Source organism: Cervus elaphus, chromosome 5 (assembly GCF_910594005.1).
Source record: "Cervus elaphus chromosome 5, mCerEla1.1, whole genome shotgun sequence".
NCBI lineage: Eukaryota > Metazoa > Chordata > Mammalia > Artiodactyla > Cervidae > Cervus > Cervus elaphus.
In genome coordinates, this window is record NC_057819.1 from 13,155,294 (window position 1) to 13,177,991 (window position 22,698).

The 22,698-nt window shown below is 45.1% G+C and overlaps 1 protein-coding gene across 1 annotated transcript; it reads right to left on the reverse strand.

The window, feature by feature from the left end:
• Nucleotides 1-15,521: 15,521 nt before the first annotated feature.
• On the reverse strand, nucleotides 15,522-17,109 carry LOC122693844 (plasminogen activator inhibitor 1 RNA-binding protein-like). Its single transcript, XM_043901736.1, has one exon. It carries the CDS (start codon nucleotides 17,024-17,026, stop codon nucleotides 15,866-15,868), a length of 1,161 nt encoding a protein of 386 aa, XP_043757671.1. The 5' UTR covers nucleotides 17,027-17,109; the 3' UTR covers nucleotides 15,522-15,865.
• Nucleotides 17,110-22,698: the final 5,589 nt, after the last annotated feature.

Consider the following 22,698-nt stretch of genomic DNA (forward strand, 5'->3'; position numbering starts at 1 on the left):
CTATTTTCCACTGTCTGTTTCTTATTTTCATGCTCTGCTACTATTTTCTTCCTTTCCTTCCCGAGACCCCCACGCCCATCCCATATGCCTATATCCCCGAAGACTCCATTCTACACAAGAGCCGAAACCTCCCCGCAGAGTGCATCTTCTTATTCTGTAAACCCTTCCTGACGTCTCAAAACCCAGGTCTGAGACTGCAGTGAGGAATAAGCAACATGGCACTTGTTCAAGCACCTGGCGTGTATTAGGAGCTTAATAAATGGTTTGCTGAAACTGCTGCCTCTGAATTAAATGCCTTAAGAGAAATCTGTAGCTATAAAAGGTTGTATTTCCTGTGTCTTCCCACAGCATAAACCTCAATTTTGGAAATTCTGCAGTTAAAGATTTGTTTCTTTGGGAGGAGCAAATACAGGATTAAACACAAAGGCTGGTTTATGTTCAATTCCTAAAGTTGCAAAGTACGTCAAGCTGTCTTTTGTCATTTGCACCCTCGTTAGTTTCTCCATTTCTCTTTAGAAGGAGCTGAGGTTCAACTTTTAAACTGTGGAATGTGGGGAAGGGGGAGGTAGGGCAATAGAGAATTGAGAAGTTGGTGAGGTGAGAGGGAGAGAAATCAGGAGGCTATAAAAATGTGCTGAAACATGAGGTAGGAAACCTTAAGAACAAATTTTCCCATTTCATAATATGGCGAAAATTTAACTCATGTGTTTGTTGAATGAATAACCGATTGCTTTCAAACTTATGTCTGTACTTTCAGATCAGCTTCCAACCTGGTGGTTAGACTTTTTTTTTCCTGTGATTATGTCAACCTGGGCTCCTAAGTTTACTGTAAGTTTGTTTTAATTCCATTTAAATTTCCCCATCTAATATAAGCCCCCGAGAGCAAGGGAAAAAGTATGTCCTGTTCACTGTCATGAACTCAGCCTGTCACACAGTGACTGTCATGTATATAATTCAACTCAATATTTGCTGAATTCAACATTCAACTCATTATGCCACCAACGTATGTTGGAGTTCTCCTCTTTAAAACTCGGGTTTTCTCCTGTATGCAACCTTTGTACCAGCTCTTCCAAATCAGCTCACCTTACCTATTGCATCTCAAGTCTAGCATCTGCTGGCTTGAAAGTGAACGATGCTTCTCAGCATATGTTTTCTGCCATGTCTTCAAAAACTTCTGCTTGCTTTTACAACTATCTTTCTTGTTCTACAAAGAATTTCATGAGTCGGGGCTCCTTCATTATTTGACGTTTGATCTGACTTGTTCCATGAGTTTATAGTTGATGGGGGCTTTGCATCTCATTTTTCTCCTCTCAGGAACAAGAATAGAGAGAGTAATGGAAGGCCCTGTTTAAACAGGTTTTTTTTTTCTCCTGTTGCCCAGATCTTAGTAGGATCCACATTCCCACTCATCAACCCCCTCCCTTTTTTCCTTTTTTGGTACTTTGGGTGAGTTCTTTTCCAGCAAAGCTCTGAACACCTGACCAGGTAAGGATCTGGCAGGATGAGGTGGAAATTTGGCCAGGCTGTGAGTGGGGAACCGAGCTGCTACTACTTTAGAATTTGTTCATTCAGTGAACATTTATGGAACATCCACTGCCGGCCAGGACCTGGATTGCATTCTGGGGACAATGTATGAGGGAACTGGTTGCAATCCCTGCCCTCCAAGAGCTTACTGTCTGTGGGAGAAGTCAGAGAGTTAAACAAGCAATGAGATGTACTTCCCAGGTGGTCCAGTGGCTAAGATTTTGTGCTCTCAACGCAGGGGGCCAGGGTTCGATCCCTGGTCAGGGAACTAGATTCCACATGCTGCAACTAAGACCTGGCACAGCCAAATAACTAAATTTGGGGAAAAAAAAGAAAGAAGTTATGGTAATATATCATGATGAATGGGCTGGCTCAGGATCTTAGAGATCTCCTAATATACTGAGTGCCCACTGGGCACCAGGAATTGTATTCAGAACTTTGTGTATGTCTGTCTGTATGTATGTAGTTGATTTATAATGAACAGTATGTTTTACAGTTTCTCTGACTTAAGTTTTCTCATTTGTCAAATGAGGGTCCCTATGGGGCTTATGTCATAAAGTTGTTCCCAGAAATGAAAGAGTTTTCACTGTAAAGCACTTAGAATAGAGCCTGGCACATTAGTGCAGCTAGCTCACCTAATTTGTTGACACACAGTCCCATTTGACAGATGCAGAAACTGAGGCTCAGAGCACTTAAACTGCTAGCCTTGAGTCCCTAGGGCATCTGAGAATACAGGAGCAATCTGGGAGATTTCCATGACCCAACTTTACATGATACAAGCCTGAGGGGATTCTCTGGGCTCACAATTTGTGTCCCAAGATCTAATTTCCTCAGATCAGACTTGTGGAAAACTACTACAGAACTCACGCTTCAGGGACTGTGGAAAAAGTCAAATCTAGTCCAAGGGGGAAAAAGTAACTAAACACAAGCTAATTTCAACACCAGCTAGGTTTTCTTTTTCTTCTCCCCTCCTTCTCCTGAGCTCTCTTAACTTTGAAAAACCAGAAAACCCATTTACTAAGAATAGATTTGCTTCTATGATTTCTGGATAGAAGGTAGGTAGGAAATAGGAGAGAAATAAGTGATTCAGAGTCCCTGAACACAGTCACTTTTGGCCTGTGGTCTGCAGAGGATTTAACAGCTGTGAGAGAGACCGCAGACTCCAGCCAAACCTGAATCCTGCTTGCAGTTTGGCGAGACCGCAAGTGCAATTTATCTGAAAACACAGCAAGAATCCTCCTCTTCCTCCTGCCAACTGGGACCCCAGCAATGGAAATGTTGAGCACTGACCTGATCTTAACTGCACTTCCAATCATGCTCACCTTGCCACGAAAAGCAAACAAACAGGAAAATAAAAAGTCCGATGCCTTCAGTTCCCCGATGACCCTTTCAGCTCTCCAACCGAACAAAATAACGAAACCCAACAAACTCAACTCTCTTACAGAAGCTCTGATTCCAAATAATGAAATAGGAGGGGCAAGAATAAATACCCATCTTAGGAGAGGGGCTGTTATTAGTCAAAATATTACATCCATATGGTAGAATATTGAGCTCCTCCTGAACTGATCTTTAAAAAATGCTTCTGGTGTAATGTGAAGTTGTAAATAAAAAATTGTCAGAAACTTGGGTGAGGTCAACCACATAAAGAAAATAAATACAGATGGGGAAAAGCGACCAGAAGGAATTATTCTGAATCATCCCTCCAGAACATTTGTCTTTGGGTGGGATGAGTCTTGGTGATGGCATTATTTATCACCAATTTGATGAACTTCACTGCCCGGCTCTTCTCCTAGCAAAAATATGCTGGGAGTAAATCCCTACAATCATAGAATCATTCCAATTCTTAACAGCATCTCAGTAATGATCGCTGACCTCTGGGAGTGGTCCAGGTAAGAAAGAAGTTCCTGTGAATGCTCCCCTTTCATCTTTACCTGGAATGACATATCTGATGCAAATTCGCGTGAGTTATGTTATCGTAATTGTATTTCCCAAAATACAGTTTACAGCTATGAATTCTGGGGGATGTTCCCTCCAAAAGAATAATCCAATTGGGAATCTGTCAATCACTGGACTGCCTGTGTTTTCCAATCTTGAAGGCTCACTCATCAGGCACTGTGGTGATTAAGGCTCTGAGAAGTCCTGCATTAAAGCTTATTTACTTTGGTTTTGGTTTTTTATTTTTCTTAATATTTATTTATTTATGTGGCTGCATCCAGTCTTAGTCGCAGCACACTGGATCTTCGATCTTAGCTGCAGACTGAGGGATCTTTAGTTGCAGCATTCAGACTCTTGAGTTATGGCATGTGGGATCTAGTTCCCTGCCCAGGGATGGAACCTCGGGTTCCCTGTATTGGGAACTTGGAGTCTTAGCCACTGGATCTGCAGGGAAGTCCCTTATTTACTTTGTTGAGACCAAATTTTCACAAATTCTTTGATCACACATTCTTTCATACCCTATCATCCCTATTGATCCTTTCCTGGGACTAGAGTTCCAGTGAATGACAATGGGAAATAAACTGTGTTAGACTGCAAAAGCGATCACAATCTTTCTCTTTTCCCAGTATCCATGCTCTTTGTAGTGTGACTGTGGCATTTCCCGGCAAGCACTGGAGAGTATTTCCCCATCTTTGAATCTAGGCTGGCCTGGTGATTTGCTTTGAACAGTAAAGTATAACAGAAGCTGACAAGGTGGCAATTCTTGACCAAAGCTTCAGGAGGCCTTGCATGCCTTCATTTCCCTTGGAAAGCCACCACCACCACGAGAGTGAGCCTGAGCTATCTACCGGAGGGTAAAGGACCACATGCAGGACTGGCAAGGAAGTCCCAGCAAAGTCCCCTGGACCAGCCATCATCCCGCCAACCCAGAAGCTGACTCACACATTTGTGAGTCCCCCACAGACCAGACGGAGGTGGCACAGTAGTAAAGAATCTGCCTGCCAATGCAGGAGACACAAGAGACGCAGGTTCGATCCATGGGTCGGAAATAAGGAAGTTGCTACCCACTCTGATATTCTTACCTGGAAAATTTCCTGGACAGAGGAGCCGGGGGGCTACAGTCCAGAGTCAAACACGACTGAGTGCGCGTACACACACACACACACACACACACACACACACACACACACACACAGGCTGGAAGAACTACCCAGCTGAACTCAGCTCAAAAGTTGAGGGTGGGAGGAATTGACAGCAGCACTGAAACATATACATTACAATATGTAAAATAGATAGCTAATGGGAAGTTGCTGTATTAAACAGGGAACTCAACCGGGTGCTCTGTGACAACCTAGAGGGGTAGATGGGGTGGGGGGGGGCGTGGGAAAGATGTTCAAGAGGGAGGGGATAGATGTATACCTATGGCTGATTCACCTTGTATGGCAGAAACCAACACGACATTGTAAAGCAATTATCCTCCAATTAAAAATAATTTTTTTTTTAAATAAAAAGAAAAGTTGACCAGAAGAATCATAGACTAAGTAAACACTGGTTTCGGTGGTCACTGAGTCTGGGAGTAGTTTGTCATGCAGCAAAAGCTGACCTATACATACTCTATAATGGGGATCACCTTGGATTAAGGAAAGTAGATTTTTCTGAAAGTAAATAACATGCAACTTTTAGGACTTTGTTATAATAGAACCTAATTCTGTTACACACGTGTGTGTCAACCAGTCTGTGATAGAGAGTCTACTCTGTTTTTTTTTTTTTTTTTGAGAGTCTACTCTTAAGGACACATAGGTGGGGTTTGGGCCACATTTATGCTTTTTCCAGGAGAAAAAAAAAAACCCTGTTTCCTATGTATGCCTGCCCACAGGGCTCCCTTCCTAATCCTCATCTCAATCAACAGTCTTCTTTTTTACATTCAGCTTCATAAGTTCCTGCAAGTCAATTCTCTGTCTTCCCAGATGGCAAATTCACACTGCTTCACCAGGGTAGCTTCATAGAATGGGGAAAGGAGCAGAAGAGGATAAAACTGAGGATTTGCCAAGGGCAGGGCCTGAGGCTGGAGCCAGGGGTGGGAAAGGAGGCTGTCCAGAGCTGTGGGAAGCTGGAGTGAATAAGACAGAGGCAGCCAGTTGCTGAGAGATCTGTAAGGAAAGTTATGTGAACAGGCAAAGAAACTCCCGAATGAACTGGTGGTTGATGGAGTCAGTCTCACACACAGCCCTGCCATCTTGTAAAACGCCTTTTATTTGTCCTTTTTTTTTTTTTTTTTGTGAGAGCCCTGGGAAGCGATCATTAAAGGAACAGACCCAAGGCAGTCTGCGTAGATCTGGGGAGCCTGTGCCCGCCCCTGCCTGGCCTTCTTCCAGCCCCCACCCCCTACTTTTACAAGGGCCAACTGGGTTGCAAGGTTAAAGCCAGAGGGGACCAACTGGTGTTGTGGGGCTTTTTTTACAAAGTGCAAAGGATCAAAGTAATTAGCAAAGGGCGAGAGACCAGGCCTGTTAGAGAAAGAAGCCAGCCACCCAGCGCCTCCCAGCAGCAAGGCTCAGCCTTTCCCAGGGCTGCCGTTAAAGCCTCCATGTAGTGCAGGGGAATGACACATTGCAGACGTTCTGGGTGCTGGAAGGGACTCCTTTGGAACCAAATAGAAATTGAACCCAGAAGGATCCAACTCTGAGCCAGGAGAGCGTTGTGGGGGTCGGGGAATATCTCCAGGTAGTCTGAAAGGAAGATGTGAGCCTTGAGTGAAAAGTTCTTGAGGATTCTCTCTGAGACATTCCGTTGCTTCTTTCCTGTTTCAGATGGAAACTCGCATGGCCAGGGCGAGACTGGCTATGTGAGCACTTTCAAAGCTTATCAGCTGTGATCATGGCAGGGCAAGACTTATCGAGCAAGGTTTCATTCACAGAATTATTTTAAGTGGCCCATAGACAGGATTATAAATTATATAGACTCAGCAGACAGCTCCCTCCTTCCCTCCCTCCCTGCCTCCCTCTGTTCCTTCTTCCTTCCCTTCCTCCCTCTCTGATTCTACCAAGAAGAAAGTCTCTGTTTGGTGCTAGTATTCCGGGGTAAGCAAAATAATGACCCCCCAAAGACATCCATGGTGGCAGAGAATGAGATGGTTAGGGAGCATCACTGACTCAAGGGACATGAATTTGAGTAAACTCTGGGAGACAGTGGAGGACAGGGGAGCCTGGAGTGCTGCAGTCCATGGGGTCACAAAGAGTGGGACACGAATGAGTGACTGAACATCAACAACAAAGATGTTCAGGCCTGTGAATATGTTACTTTTCCTGGTAAAAGGGACTTTGCAGGTATGATAAAGGTTAAGTCCTTTGCAATGGGGAGATTGTTCTGGATTTTCCAGGTGGGACCAATCTAATTCCATGAGTCATTACAATCCAAGAACTTGCCTTGGCTGTTGAGAACCAGAAAGACGGCAGCATGATAAGGATCCAGGGGTCATGAAAATTAGGAGGACATGTGTGAGGACCAAACAGAGGCTTCCTGCAGGTAACAGTGGTCCCCAGCTGACAACCAGCAAACAGATGTAGATCTCAGTCCTATAGCCAGGTGGAACTGAAGGGGCAAGGAAGTGATTCTCCCCAGAGACTCCAGGAAAGAACAGAGTCTGGCCCCACCCACCACTTGTGACCAGCAGATCTGTAATATAAAATTATTTTAATGAACATACACCCATTTTTCCCAAATAAAAAAGAGAGTGAGAGCCAGTATGAGTGAGAAAGGTCCTCCCACTCAAAGCTCCAGGAACCTTTAAATTGTAATTCCCAGCTAGGATTTTATTTTTTTTTAACAGAGCCACGTGGCTTATGGGATCTTAGTTCCCTAACCAGAGACTGAACCTGTACCTCCAGTAGTGGAAGCACAGAGTCTTAACCACTGGACTGCCAGGGAAGTACCCCCAGCTAGGATTTTGTACCATTGTAAGGTGTTCATTGTTTTTATTTCTAGACTTCATTTTGGTTCGTGGTAATGGTTTTATATTTATGGTACTGGTTTCAATTTTCCTGTTTTGGGGTGAATTTAAGTTAAGAAAAATAAATCACGTTTAAAAAATATTAGTAAATAACAATGCAGATTTTATGAACTGACTTGTTTAGTCGCTCAGCCATGCCCGACTCTTTTGTGACCCCATGGATTGTAGCCCACCAGGCTCTTCTGTCTGTGTGACTTACCAGGCAAGAGTACTGAAATGGGTTCCCCTTTCCTTCTCAAGGGGATCTTCCTGGCCCAAGGATTGAACCCATATCTCTTCTGTCTCCTGCACTGACAGGCAGATTCTTTACCAACGAGTCTCCATGAATTGACTAGTGGTATTTAAATATCTGAAAATTGGGAAATACCAGTTCAGAATTTTCTGAAGAGCCCCTTGGGAGTTCAGAAAACTGACAGGTAATTCTGCATGTGATTTGCATATATTTGCATCATTATATTGACCCACACAAGGGCCAGTGAGAGGCAGGGCAAGATGGCCTCCATATTCTTTCAGAGACTATGCTCAGTGATCACTTATCTCAGCTGGCCCTTGGTACTGGGACCAGAAGGAATAAAGTGTCCCAAGCAGCCAACCAGGTAAGGCTTTGTAGCATGCGTTAACAGCCTGACTTTGGGACCAGTCAGCACTGGCTTTGAATCTTGGCTCTGCCCCTTAACATTGTATGACTTGGGCCAAATACCTTGACCTCTGAACTTAATCTCCCTGTCTATAAGAAAGAACCAGTGAGAAAGCTCTCAAGAGATGAAGTAAGGATTTAAGATGGTACTATTTTTAAAGAGCCCAGGTCATAATGTATAGTAAGCAATATCATCCATTGTTATTATTATTCTTAGCTGCCCTGCCAGTGGCCAGCCCGTTCGCTCATTGCTTGTGATCCCGGCCTCTGGCTTCCCTGAGGGGTGTTCTGGGCAAGGCTGGGCAGACAGTCTCCAGGCACGCCAGGCTTGGGCTGGTCTCTGTCACCCTGACATGCAGAGAAAAGCAGAAGGAAGCAATCCTGCAGGGCCCCGTGAGGCTGGGTGGCCAAGGCTGCCTGCAGACTCTCTTTCCCCTTCACACAGAAGCTCTGGCCCTTTTCAAGGACAAAAGTTGAAGAGAGAACATGCTCTGTCTGGGAACAGGGCGATGCGAGGCTTCTCAGCCCTGACCAGGGAGATGGCATGGAAGAGCAATTTTGCTTGGGAGTGACTGGTGGGGCAGGGGGGGTGGGGAGAAGAGGGCACAGAAATAAAGGATCTCTTTCCATCTCTGCTGCTTTATTTTCACAGAAATAAAAGATCTCTTTCCATCTCTACTCTATTAAAAAAGTGTGGCTTTGGGGATCAAAGAAGCTTAGTTTGGAATACTGCTTCTGCTAGCTGTGTGGCTTTGGATAAGTGACTTCCCCTCTCTGATCATAGCTACAGCAAATGCTGATTAAACCCTGACTTTGTGGCAGGCTCTATTCTAACTGCTTCACAAATGTTGAATAATTTAACCTTCACAAGAAGCCAGGCAGGTATGATTATTATCTCCATTTTCCAGGTATAAAAAGGCACAGAGAGGTTCTGTAACTGGACCAAACTCACAGAGTTTATACATCGCAGAGCCAGGATTCAATTCAAAATAGTTTGGGTCCAGAGTCTATACTTTGCTAGTCTTGGCAATTTTACTATTTTCAAGACTCTTATGTGTCTGATAGCCTACTTAAATATTTAAAGGTTAGGCTTCCCTTGTGGCTCAGAGGGTAAAGAATCCGCCTGTAATGCGGGAGACCAGGGTTCGATTCCTGGGTCGGGAAGATCCCCTGGAGGAGGGCATGGCAACCCCCTCCAGTATTCTTGCCTGGAGAGTCCCCATGGACAGAGGAGCCTGGCGGGCCATGGTCCACGGGGTTGAGAAGAGTCGGACAGGACTGCGCACAGTAGACACATGTGCTTTCCGAACCTGATTTTCAGATTCCAAATACAGTCAACGGACTCTGAGCTCACACAGATGTGCTCACTGTGGGGCAGGACTCGCTAGTCCTGGCTTCACCGAGGGCTCTTCTATCTCCCTCCCTCCTTCCCTCGTTTTTTCCTTCCTTTCTTCTCTCCCTTTTCTCCTCTCCTCCTCTGTTCATGCAAGCAGCACACACTTATTCACTACCTGCTGCATACCAGAGACTGTGCCTACGTTAATGTTATGTTCCTACTGTTTCCTTCTCTCCCTGTCCCACGCGCAGGTCATTGACTTGCTTCCAGCTACCCCCTCACCCCTACCCCTGTGATTAGCAGGCCAAGCGCTTCCTACACCAAAACTCCAAGCCGGAGCAAGTGCTGGCAGAGTTCCACCAGTCACTGGTGACCCTATCAGCAAGCCATGGCCCTGCTGAGAGCAGGGTCCTCAGCCGAATTAGGGACAGGAAAAGCCGCTGCTCAACAGAGACCGTGGTCAGAGCCACACTCTTCCCTGCCCGCCGCCAGACTTCTGGGGTCTTGGCTCAAAGGGCCGACCCCACCCAGGCAAGGCTCCTGGGCTTACATGCTTGGCTTACATGAGCCAAGGAGGAGGCTGCAGGAGGAGGGTGACTGAGCCCCAGACAGGGGGTGCGGGGTGGGGGGTGGTAGAACTGTTTTCAGGGCAGATTTCGTCAATAAACCTCTGAGAGGGAGAAGAGCATTTGGGGTTGCCAATGGAGGGCAGTGGCTATAAACCCAGGATGGTCTGTAGATGGATCAGGGTCCTCAGGACACAGTGGTGATGTCACCCTTGCCACCACCCGCCCCCCACCCCCATCTCCCAGTCCTCCATCCCCTCCCCCTCCCATGTGAGCCTTGCTCTGCTCTTTCCCATCTGAGACTATGACTTTGTGCTTCCAGGCCCTTCTTTTAAAAAGAAAAACAATCAGTGAACTTTAGGGCCATTTGGACAGTGTGCTGATTGAACTGCATGCAGCTCAGCTACTTAACTCAGTTGGGAGACTTTGGGCTTGTTTCATTCCTCTGACCTCAGTTTTTGCATCTGTAAAATGGGCGTGCTGACCGCTTTCCATTCACTACTAAGTGTCTTTGCTCCATTTTTTGGCCTCTCCAGGCTACTCTGAATTCTTATCTTCCTTTAATCTGGTTTCCCCACACCACCTCATCCTCACATATGCTGACATTTTTCAGGTCTTAATACATCTCTTTCTCATTCCTTTTTAAAATCATTTCCTTCTCTCATGACAACCTGTGAGCTATCTTTTGGTGCTTGTGCTCCTGTTTTTGAGCTGCTCTGCTTCCTATGTTCTCCTCCTTCCCACTGCCATCAATACAGCACCACCCCCCTACCCCACCACCTCACCCCCATCTTCTTATCTGAGCCAAAGTTGTTCTTTCCACCCGAAATGCTGCCTTTTTCTAATTGCTGCCCTCCTGAATTCAAAATCTTTTTTGGCCTTCAAGGCCCTGGTAAAATGATTTTTCTTTCAAGAAATTTCCTTTGTTTCTGTCCCCTCTGTGGTTCTGTGGCATTTCTGAACACCTATTGGTAATAATCACGGCAATGGCCACCCCCCTAGGAAGAACAGTGGCATGTGTTTACAGCATAATGAGTGCCCAGGGAAATGAGTCACTCATTTCACTGGTGAAGGAAAATGAACTTAGTGTTCTCAGAGAAGAGGAGGCCCAGAGGACATGGAGGAAGAGGATGAGATATATCGGTAGTTTGAAGGCTTGAAGGCTTTAGGTTAGACTCAGAAAAGAACTTTCAGGGAAGGCAAAGGAACAGTAATTTTTTTTTTTTTTTTTTGCAGAAGGAAATGTCCTGCGTTTCCCCAGAGCTCTCTGAGCAGTTTTATACATTTTCAATAGGCATCATTTGAAGTCTATTTGGAGACCAGGGGGTGGATGGTACAGGGAACAGTGACCCCTCGATGCCCTTGTCCACTCCAGGATCCTTCTGAGACTGGAGGCGAAGGCAGACAGCTCTCCTGCCTGTTCCTTTCCACTATTTTTCTTTGCAGCTGTCTCTGCATTTCAGAGTTCACAGCTCTGCCAGGGACTCTATTTTGGGATTTGTGGGAACAGGCTGGTTTCGGCAAATAGGAAGCTTTAGAAATCTCAGCAAGCTCGCTCCCTTGGGCCTCCCAGCCTGCTCCGAGGGCAGGAGAGAGAGGCAAAGAAGCTGTCTCAGGCTCCAGTGTCCCAGACATGTGCAGACAGGAGAACAGGATGCCCTTTTCCAGAAAACTCGGGCAGCTGGGGGGCAATCCGCATCATCGCTGAAATCAGCTTGTTTCCTGGCTGGCTGCCCTGAGGGCAAGGTGAGGCCTTTCTCTGCTGGGGCCGAGTCCCCGCAACCCTGCAGAGACTGACCCGGGCTTCTGTGAAAATTGACACCAAATTCCCATCGCATCCTTGGTCCCTTTGCACTTGGAGAGAACTAGCAGGTGGCAGCTGAAGGGAGCTCAGCTCAGACGCTCAGAGCACGGGGGCCAACGGCCTTAGGGTCGTGTGGCTGTCTGTCCACAAGTAGGTGGGCATATGGGTTTGTGGGTCTGTGGGTCCATGTGAATATTTGAAGATTTGTATATGCAGTGGTGCATCGTTGGGTGTTCACAGGGGTGTGCTGTAAATGTGTGGATTTGAGTTTTCATCGAAATGGGCATGAATCTACTGATTTGTGTATTTACATATTTGTTTTCACCATATTAACTATCTTTAAACATTTAATCCACTGGGTTTGCATGAGTAATATTTCACTGTATGGACAAACCATGGATCATTTAACCCATCGCCCACTGGCAAATGTTTAGATCTTTATGGTTCATTGCAGACAAAACTATAACATGCATTCTTTTCATCAAAGTCGTATGCACATTTCTCTGCATAAAAGAAGAGGAGGAGTAAAGAGCTCAAAAGGTATTCACATTTTGTTGACTTTCACCTGCCAGTTTTTGTTTTCACACAGTAGGTGCTCAATAAATGATTGATGAATGAACAAACTGGTAGTTGAGCATCAGTCCAGCTCTAAAATGATGGACATCCTCACACTCAGAATCTACCACCTCTTTCTAGCTGTTGAAATCTCAAATGAAGGGGATTTTTCTGGCAGTCCAGTGGTTAAGACTTCACCTTCCAATGCAGGGGGTGTGGGTGCAATCCCTGGTCAGGGAACTAAGATCCCACATGCCACAGGGTGTGGCCAAAATAAATAAATACACACAATATTAGAAGTCAGCTATACTTCAAGTAAAAAATTTTTTTAAATCTCAAATGTAGTTGTGAGGCTTAGGCAAGGAGGCAGAGAATGGAATACCCCACTGAGGACCACTTTCTACTGATGTGGAGGAGAGGGTTAGTCTCTGAGGGTGAGTTCCCTCCCCAGGCACCTGCCCCTTAGTGGCTGTATCAGAGCAGGAAGAAGAGGAAGGGGGACTCCAGGTGTGACATCCCAGATCTTGCTGCTATCCATCAAAGGCTTCCTAATGAACTAATAGCCCTAATGTGTGAACATTGATTTCTGGGGTGACGCCAAAGCTGAGATGATTTACATCCAGCGTCCCATCGTTGATGCACCATTGATCTCCATGGGCACTAAAATATTTATTAGAGAATATTTATTAGGAAGGGCAAGCCTGGAAGGGTCCTGGGTGGAGGAAGAGAACAAGTGACCCATGGGTGAGAGATTCAGGAAGCAAAGGAGAAAATCCCAAGAAGAAGATGGTTGGGGGGGTGGTGCCCATGGACCGTCTAGCTATATGCTTCCCTGGTTGCTCAGCGGTAAAGAATCCACCTGCCAATGCAGGAGACATGGGTTTGATCCCTGAGTTGGGAAGATCCCCTGGAGAAGGAAATGGCTACCCACTCCAGTATTCTTGCCTGGGAAATCCCATGGACAGAGAAGCCTGGTGGGCTATAGTCTATGGAGTTACAAAAGAGTCAGACACAACTTTGCGGCTAAACAACAACAAACAGGGACCTACTAGAGCCCGGAAGCCACACTGGGCGCCAGGCCAGAGGAAGGGGTCAATCTGAGCTTTGAGCCCCCAGTTCTTGGAGTTGGCACCAAATGGCACCTACTCGGAGATACTTTCATGGACCATCCCATCTAAAACAGCCCCAATCTCTGTATCGTATCACACAACTGGCTCCCTCCTTTTGGTTTATTGAGTTTTGACTGATAAGACAATACAATCCACCATTCAATTTTAAGTGCACTGAGATGTGAGTTGACTCCTCACACACCCCACATGATATACCTCTATGTGCACTGGCACTTGAGTCCACATTTCCACACAACTCAGCTTTGGGTGCCCAAACACACCTCCATAGCAGACACATCACCTACTGAGCACACACTAATGTAGAAACCCACCTCCACAGGTCATGGAGCATGGCAGGAAAACAGAGCTCATCTACCTGGATATTTATCCAAACACACATTCCCACATGTTTGTGCAATCGTCCACATTTTCATGACATACATTTATACACATTTTGGATTGACCAAAAAATTTGGTTAGCTTTTTCCATTACAGCGTATGGAAAAACCTGAACGAAGTTTTTGGCCAACACAATATTTTTCCAGGCTTCCCATGTGGCTCACTGGTAAAGAATTCGCCTGCCAACACAGGAGCTGCAGGATGCGCAGATTTGATCCTTGGGTCGGGAAGATCCCCTGGATGAGGAAATGGCAACCCACTCCAGTATTCCTGTCCAAGGAAAATTCCATGGACAGAGAAGCCTGGCAGGTGACAGTTCATGGGGTCACAAAGAGTCTGACAAGACTGAGCGACTGAACATGAACGCATGCACACAATATTTTCCATTTATACATATATGTTCATGTGTCCTCATATATAAAATATTCTTACATGTTCTCTCTTGTACAATATTTATATGTAAACATTCACATGCCCCAGTTAGACATGCAGACATACACATATGTATCCACACCATGCACTTCACACGCATCTACACTCAGACACACATGCATGCAGGTCCCATGCAGGCATGCATATATGTCATATGCAGGAAAATGTACATTCAGATATAGGCTCTGTGTACAGAGTCAAGTATAGAAAACACATGTTTCTGCCAACTTGGACCCCGATACACAGAAACTCACACACATGTATGCACCCCATGGCATATGTACTTACATATCTAAACATGCCTTACATATGTGTATCACCAGGCATATCCAGGCATGTGAGAAACATGTCACATGTATATACTCATATGAAATGTGCACATATTTGATCCAAACATCCAAACAGAAGTTATGTGTGCCCCTTTCTACTATATGACCTTGAATTCTGAAATTCTTCAGTTTGGTTTGCCCTACCCAGCATCTTTCTGGACTTAATTTTCTCCTGACACACTGTCCTTGTTAAACTTTTATTTCCTACTTAGAAAATCCTAGCAAAATGTCCGCTCATGACACACTTCATTTTTTTGAAGACATTTGTTCATCTTTGGAGACACACGGAGGGCCCAGTTATATCTGCTAGTGATCCTAAGGGGCCCAAACCAGGTGAAATCTGGAGGTTTCATTCAGCAACCTCCAATGAGAGAGATAAATGTTAATTTATTTGCAAGCAAAATCACACCTCCCTTCAGGACTATTTGTCCCTGAGTCAGAAATTCTCTCTCCCTCTCTGCCCTTACACTGCACATTATTCATAACTGCTTTAAAGCCCAGTTCCTTTGCCCTGTTTTAGAGTCTTCTGGAGACTTCAAGCTCCCAGAGAGCAGGAAAAAATGTCTAAATTGCTCTGTTTTCCCCATGGCTAGGCTACCTGTAGGTTTTCAATAAAAGTAAATGGACAGGACCACTCTTTTGATGCTGCGACAATGAGCCCAGGTGGGTGACAACATATCAATCAATCTGTAATCAAGCAGACTGATCAGCATCTTCCAGGAGACTGCAAGCTACGTATTTCATGGACTCTAAGATATACCCTTGACCATAGAGATGCCATTATTTCATCTTCCGCTAAGGAAATGGAAACAAAGCTGTCATTCAACTTTGACACGTGCATCCATAATTGCTTAGCATTCTTATTTTTTTTTTTTTAACTGGTACACACTGTTCACACCTATATTTCAAGTTTGGAAATGCATATTTGCAAGCAGCAATACAAAAGTATTCATGAAGAATGCATAATCTCTGAAAATTATGAAAACATCCCTGCTACCAATACATTTCTAAATACAAAACTGACTACCATATTGTTACTTCTGTGTAGCAGGAGAAGTTCATTTTCAAAACAGATAAAATTCAGTCTTTAGGTGTGAATGGTATGAATGACAGTCTTTTTTTTTTTGTTTTTTGTTTTTTTTAAATTTCTTAGTCGTTTGGGATCCTTAAGCATGCAAGCCTCAAAGAGGAGGGTCCACAAAGGAACCAGGGCTGTCTTATGGCATCCAGTTAAGCCAGAGCTGGGAATGCCTCTGGGTCATCCACATCAGGAGCAGAAGCACTTGACTTGTCAGTCCTGATGCCACGGTTTGGACGTCCACCACGCCCACGGCCACCTCGTCCTCCCCTGCCACCACGTCCTGGGCGGCCAAGGTCTCCAAAATTGATCTCCAGCTGAGATGTAATATCATTTGCTGGCTTCCGGAAATGGTGATCCATAACTGAGTCTTCAGCATGAGCCTCTTCACTTTTTGACTTATGAAGAACAAATCCCTTCTTCCACTGCCCATCAGCACCTTCATTTGGTTTTCGGATATTAAATTCTACTTTTGCCCGGTCCTTATTTTGAATAGCCTTCCACTCATCCAAAGTCATTTCTTTTGGACCCTCTTCCTTTACTTCTTCAACTTCATTCTCCTTATTTTCAGTGTCCGCAACTGGATGTTCTTCACCTTCAGGTGTTTCCTCAGTCACATTTGATTGTTCCAAGTCAGTTAATTCATCTTTGACAGTTCCCCAGTTGTGAGATCCGCTCCCTCCACGTTTGTCCTCATGCTTCAGGCCAGATCTATCACTTCCACTATGCCTATCAAATTCACGTTTGCCACGAGAATCAAAGCCATCTCCCCGGCCCATTCCTCGTCCACGACCTCCTCGACCTCTTCCAAGACCACCACGGCCTCGGATAGGCCGGTCAATAATCGGTCTATCGACGGAAAATTCTCCTCCTTCACCCTTTTCTTCAAGTGGCTTTTCAAATCTTCTTTCACGAGGTGGTCGCCTTTCTGGTCTCCTATCAATTATCTTCCCTTCACCCTGAAGTTGCTGATCAGGTCTTCTTCCAACACGTCTTATTCCTTCTTTCTTAAGCGCCACAGGCGGCTGCGTCTCCTCCTTCTTGTCAACCACGCCGACGCTGGGGGGCAACGGATTCTTGCGGTCTTTCTGGGACTCTTTACGCAGCTGTTTGCCCGCCGCATTAGAGTTGGTCTGAGCTGCGGCCTGAGCTGCGCTCTTGGCCCCAGGGCCCCCAACGCCGCCCCCGCCGGCTTCTTTTTTCTTGTTCTCTGCTGCCTTCAACACCTCGAAGGGGTCCGATTCGTCGTCAAATAACTGGTCAAATCGGTTGGTGACCACGCAGCCGAAGCCTTCCTGTAGGTGCCCAGGCATGATGGTGGCTCGGCGGCGCGTTCCTCCACGGATTGCAGCGGGCCGCGCCGAGCCAAGAGCGCCTGCTTCAGCTCTTCCCACAAGATCGCATTCTTATTTTATACTCATTGAAAGAGCCCCTTTACACTTGCTTTGACATGTATTTTCATCACATATCACTCTCGTGCAACCTGAAAAAAGGGAAACTAAGCAAAACAAATTGGTTAAGGCTTTCCTAAAACTTCTCCAGTTCTGAGTCTTTCAGATCACTCTTCAAAACAGAGCTGTTGGCACTTCCATGGCAGTCAGAGGTTAAGACTCCATGCTTCCAACGTAGGGAGCAGGGTTAGATCCCTGGTTGAGGAACTAAGAGCTCACATGCAACAGAACATGGCCAAAAAATTTAAAAAAAAATTAAGTGTACATTTCAATAATTAAAAAGCAGAGTTGTTTACATCCTGATTTTTCATAGGATTCTATCCTTGATGGGCACATTCAGGGCATGGAGGTTGCAGCATGTCTTAAGAAGTGCTTGTCCATTATTTTTAGTATTTTCTTCCAAGATTCTGACACCCATTCTGCAAGTTTAGATGCTAGTACTTTCTTAATCTTACCAGAATGAGCCAAAGGAAAAGTCTCAGGCCACAACCAGGGCACACAATGGGTTTGAATTGCCTATTTTCCTGCAGATCTACCTCTATAGACAGGATGGGGACTTTCTTACCTGCTGTCTTTGGCACATCATAGCTACTCAAACCAGAAAGCATGCCAAGGACAAAGTAAAGGATGAGGTGGAATGTTTTTGATCTCTCTCAGATATTCTGAGAGGTTCCCTGGACTGCTGGGCACCTTCTCTTACCCACAAGACTGTGAAGGCTACAAGAATGAAGCTGGCATCATTTCAGACTCTTCTGGGCCAGTGCTTGGCTCAAAAAAGCAGATGGAGAGGAAAACAAAGGTATCCTTGAATAGTGGTCAGAGATTGAAGACAAAAGGAGAAGTGGGTGACAGAGAATGAGACGGTTAGATAGCATCATTGACTCATGGATATGAATTTGAGCAAACTCTGGGAGATAGTGGAAGACAGAGGAACCTGGTGTGCTGTAGTCCATGCAGTCACAAAGAGTAGGATGTGACTTATCAACTGACAACAACAACCCAGGTTCTGCTTAGCTTCAGATGCTCCTCTCGTTTTCCAGCACCTGTCTGCGGACAGGCTACTGCATCTCAGTTTCTTTGTCTGTTGGAGGAATGTACTCATGTTCACTTCACAGGCTTGTCCTGAGGGTCAGTGTGGTCAGCTTTGCTTTTATTTCCTTATCATCTACTTTAAGCCAGGGACAAGGGATACAGGGATGAACAAAAAGATGGAGTGTGTCCCAACATAGGATAGCAACAAGGGCAAGGTCCCAACCTTGGTGGGTAACAGAATCTCCTGGGGAGATTAGGCAAAATGCTGGTACTGGGATGACCCCCAGCCTTCAGCAATTGGCAGGGACTTTTTTTTTAAGGGTTCAGGTGATCCTGCACTGCATCAGGGTTTAGGATCATGATGAGTAGCTAGTGCATACAAATGCTTTTTAAAAAAACACAGTGTCATTCTTACCTTTTGCCTCACCAATATCCACCCCTTATATTCCCCAGCACCCCCCACCCCTACCAAATTCCTGCACCCATAATAAGTTAGTGAAAAACAGATTTAGCACAAGATCATGTTAATTAGAAGAGCTAAGATTTGAAAGCAGGCCTGTCTGGCTCTCTCATCTCTTTGCTTTCCCTTGCCCACTTCCCCAGTGAAATATTGCAAGCAAATGAAATGATGCAGAAAAACAGAAGAGCACCATGGATCCAATACCCAGACTTTTAAAGTTCACCATTCATTCAGTCAACAAAGATTTATTAGATACCTTTTATGTACATGTTGAGAACAGAGTCATGGACCAGAGAGCTGGACCATAAAGAAGGCTGAGTGCCAAAGAATTGATGCTTTCAAATTGTGGTGCTGGAGAAGGCTCTTGAGAGTCCCTTGGACAGCAAGGAGATCAGACCAGTCAAGCCTAAAGGAAATCAACCTTGAATATTCACTGGAAGGACTGATGCTGAAGCCGAAGCTCCAATACTTTGTCCACCTGATGTGAAAAGCCAACTCATTGGAAAAGAGCCAGATGCTGGGAAAGATTGAGAGCAGGAGGAGAAGGGGACGGCAGAGGATGAGATGGTTGCATGGCATTATTGATTCAATGGACATGAGTTTGAGCAAGCTCTGGGAGATGGTGAAGGACAGGGAAGCCTGGTGTGCTGGAGCGCATGGGGTCGCAAGGCATCGGATACAACTGAGCTACTGAACACAAGTGGACCAGATAGTGCTGGTTTCATGGAACTTCCATTTTTGCCATATTTGCTTTACAATTTCCCCCCTAAGAATGACATCATTACTCACAAAATATATGGTCCCCATGTAGCTCTTGCTTTTCTCATGTCTCTCCCTCCCAGTCAGGACATGAACACTGCCCTGATTTTTGCCATTATGTATCCACATGTTTGGAAAGATATACCCATTTGAATGCAGTTGCAAAGAATAGCAAGCAGAGATAAGAAAGCCTTCCTCAGAGATCAATGCAAAGAAATAGAGCAAAACAATAGAATGGGAAAGACTTGAGATCTTTTCAAGAAAATCAGAGATACCAAGGGAACATTTCATGCAAAGATGGGCTCAATAAAGGACAGAAATGGTAGGGACCTAACAGAAGCAGGAGATATTAAGAAGAGGTGGCAAGAATACACAGAAGAACTGTACAAAAAGGATCTTCATGACCCAGATAATCACAGTGGTGTGATCACTCACCTAGAGCCAGATATCCTGGAGTGTGAAGTCAAGTGGGCCTTAGGAAGCATCACTATGAACAAAGCTAGTGGAAGTGAAGGAATTCCAGTTGAGCTATTTCAAATCCTGAAAGATGATGCTGTGAAAGTGTTGCACGCAGTACACCAGCAAATTTGGAAAACTCAGCGGTGGCCACAGGACTGGAAAAGGTCAGTTTTCATTCCAGTCCCAAAGAAAGGCAATGTCAAAGAATGCTCAAACTACCGCACAATTGCTCTCATCTCACACGCTAGTAAAGTAATGCTCAAAATTCTCCAAGCCAGGCTTCAGCAATACGTGAACCATGAACTTCCAGATGTTCAAGCTGGTTTTAGAGAAGGCAGAGGAACAAGAGATCAAATTGCCAACATCCACTGCATCATCAAAAAAGCAAGAAAGTTCCAGAAAAACATCTATTTCTGCTTTATTGACTACGCCAAAGCCTTCGATTGTGTGGATCACAATAAACGGTGGAAAATTCTGAAAGAGATGGGAATACCACACCACCTGACCTGCCTCTTGAGGAACCTGTATGCAGGTCAGGAAGCAACAGTTAGAATTGGACATGGAACAACAGACTAGTTCCAAATAGGAAAAGGTGTATGTCAAGGCTGTATATTGTCACCCTGCTTATTTAACTTATATGCAGAGTACATCATGAGGAACGTTGGGCTGGAAGAAGCACAAACTGGAATCAAGATTGCCGGGAGAAATATCAATAACCTCAGATATGCAGATCACACCACCCTTATGGCAGAAAAGAAGAACTAAAGGGCCTCTTGATGAAAGTGAAAGAGGAGAGTGAAAAAGTTGGCCTAAAGCTCAACTTACAGAAAACTAAGATCATGGTATCTGGTCCCATCACTTCGAAATAGATGGGAAACAGTAGAAACAGTGGCTGACTTTATTTTTCTGGGCTCCAAAATCACTGCAGATGGTGATTGCAGCCATGAAATTAAGAGACACTTACTCCTTGGAAGGAAAGTTATGACCAACCTAGACAGCATATTAAAAAGCAGAGACATTACTTTGCCAACAAAGGTCCGTCTAGTCAAGGCTATGGTTTTTCCTGTGGTCATGTATGGATGTGAGAGTTGGATTATAAAGAAAGCTGAGCACCTAAGAACTGATGCTTTTAAACTGTGGTGTTGGAGAAGACTCTTGAGTCCCTTAGACTGCAAGGAGATCCAACCAGTCCATCCTAAAGATCAGTCCTGAGTGTTCATTGGAAGGACTGATGTTGAAGCTGAAACTCCAATACTTTGGCCACCTGATGCAAAGATCTGACTCATTTGAAAAGACCCTGATGCTGGGAAAGATTGAGGGCAGGAGGAGAAGGGGACGACAGAGGACGAGATGGTTGGATGGCATCACCGACTTGATGGACATGGGTTTGGGTGGATTCTGAGAGTTGGTGATGGACAGGGAGGCCTGGAGTGCTGCGGTTCATAGGGTCGCAGAGAGTCGGACACAATTGAGCGACTGAACTGAACTGAACTGATTCACATTTTTTTCTTCTTTTATTCATCAACATTGTACAGCATTGCTTTGTATGTTTTGGAACTTTTCATACATACATACAGTTCGTAACATGAAAAACCCAGATGAATGTTTTGGCTGACTCAGTACAATATTCTACTTGAGCTTTGTGTGATAATTCTAAACTGAGTTGAAACCAGGTTACTCTCCCAGTAGCAGAGACAGAGACTATTACACAACCACATTTGTTTTCAACCCCTGCCAAACAGATGAATATGGGGAAAAAAATCTCTCCTTCTGGTTGTAACTGACACTACCTTGATTATTAGTGAGGATGGACATGGTTGGTTCTACTTATTGGCTATCTGGATTTCCTTTTGCTGTGAGATGCCTGTTCCTCTCCTCGTTCCATATTTAAAAATCAGTTTATTTATCGTTAGGTCTGAGTTCCTCATCGCGACACCCAAACAGCTTCTCCAACGGAGAAAAACAAATGCACTTGATAAAGGGAGCCAGAGGCATTGCCCTTCTTACTCCAAGGGCTGAGAAAGCAGCCCTTATTGACTGGCTCCTATCACTCATCTGATTAAAGGTACCACTTACTTCCAAACGCTTAGAGCCGGGTCCGGGAGCCATTCATAAAACTCATATTGAACGATCAGCTTTCACAAAGTTTGCCTTAATGTTTTTGCATGCTATTGATCTGTGGGGGAACTATAAAAATTGACACCAGAATAAACTTTGAAAGACGGCTCTCACTCAGCTGAACGGGGATCAATGCCCATCGACCAGGGCAATGAGAGAGGGGAAGAAACGGCCCCTTCTCCATTAGCTGGTCCCCGTTTGACCAGCAAAACTCTTCTGGGTCATTCTTGGCCCGTGCTTAGGGACTCAAAGGCTATTGGTATTTGGGATAAGTGCTGAGATAGAAGAGAATGCTTTGTCCTGGAATGGGGGACTCCTACACACTCGGTTATCAGCACCTGAGAAATCTGATTTTTCTTTAGAAGTCTCTTTTCCCTCAGGATGTTAATGATGCGCGGAGAAGCCTTGGAGTAGAAGGAGCGGGGTGAGCAGTAATTGAGCACTTATGATGCCCTGAGTCTGGTGGATCCTTTGCAAACACTTGGAAGGCAGTGTTGGGTTGACTCCACTTCCAAGTGGCTGATGACAGGCAAGTGACTCAACCTTCCTGAACTTCCATCTCCTCCTATAAAATGAAGGGCATCGTAGCACCTGCCTTTGAAGACGATCTTCTGCTTTCAAGCCTGGTGGCTAAAGCAGAGTATGAACCTGGTGTGAAATGTTCCCTACCACCTCCATCAGTCCTAACAGCAACCCCGCCATTTGA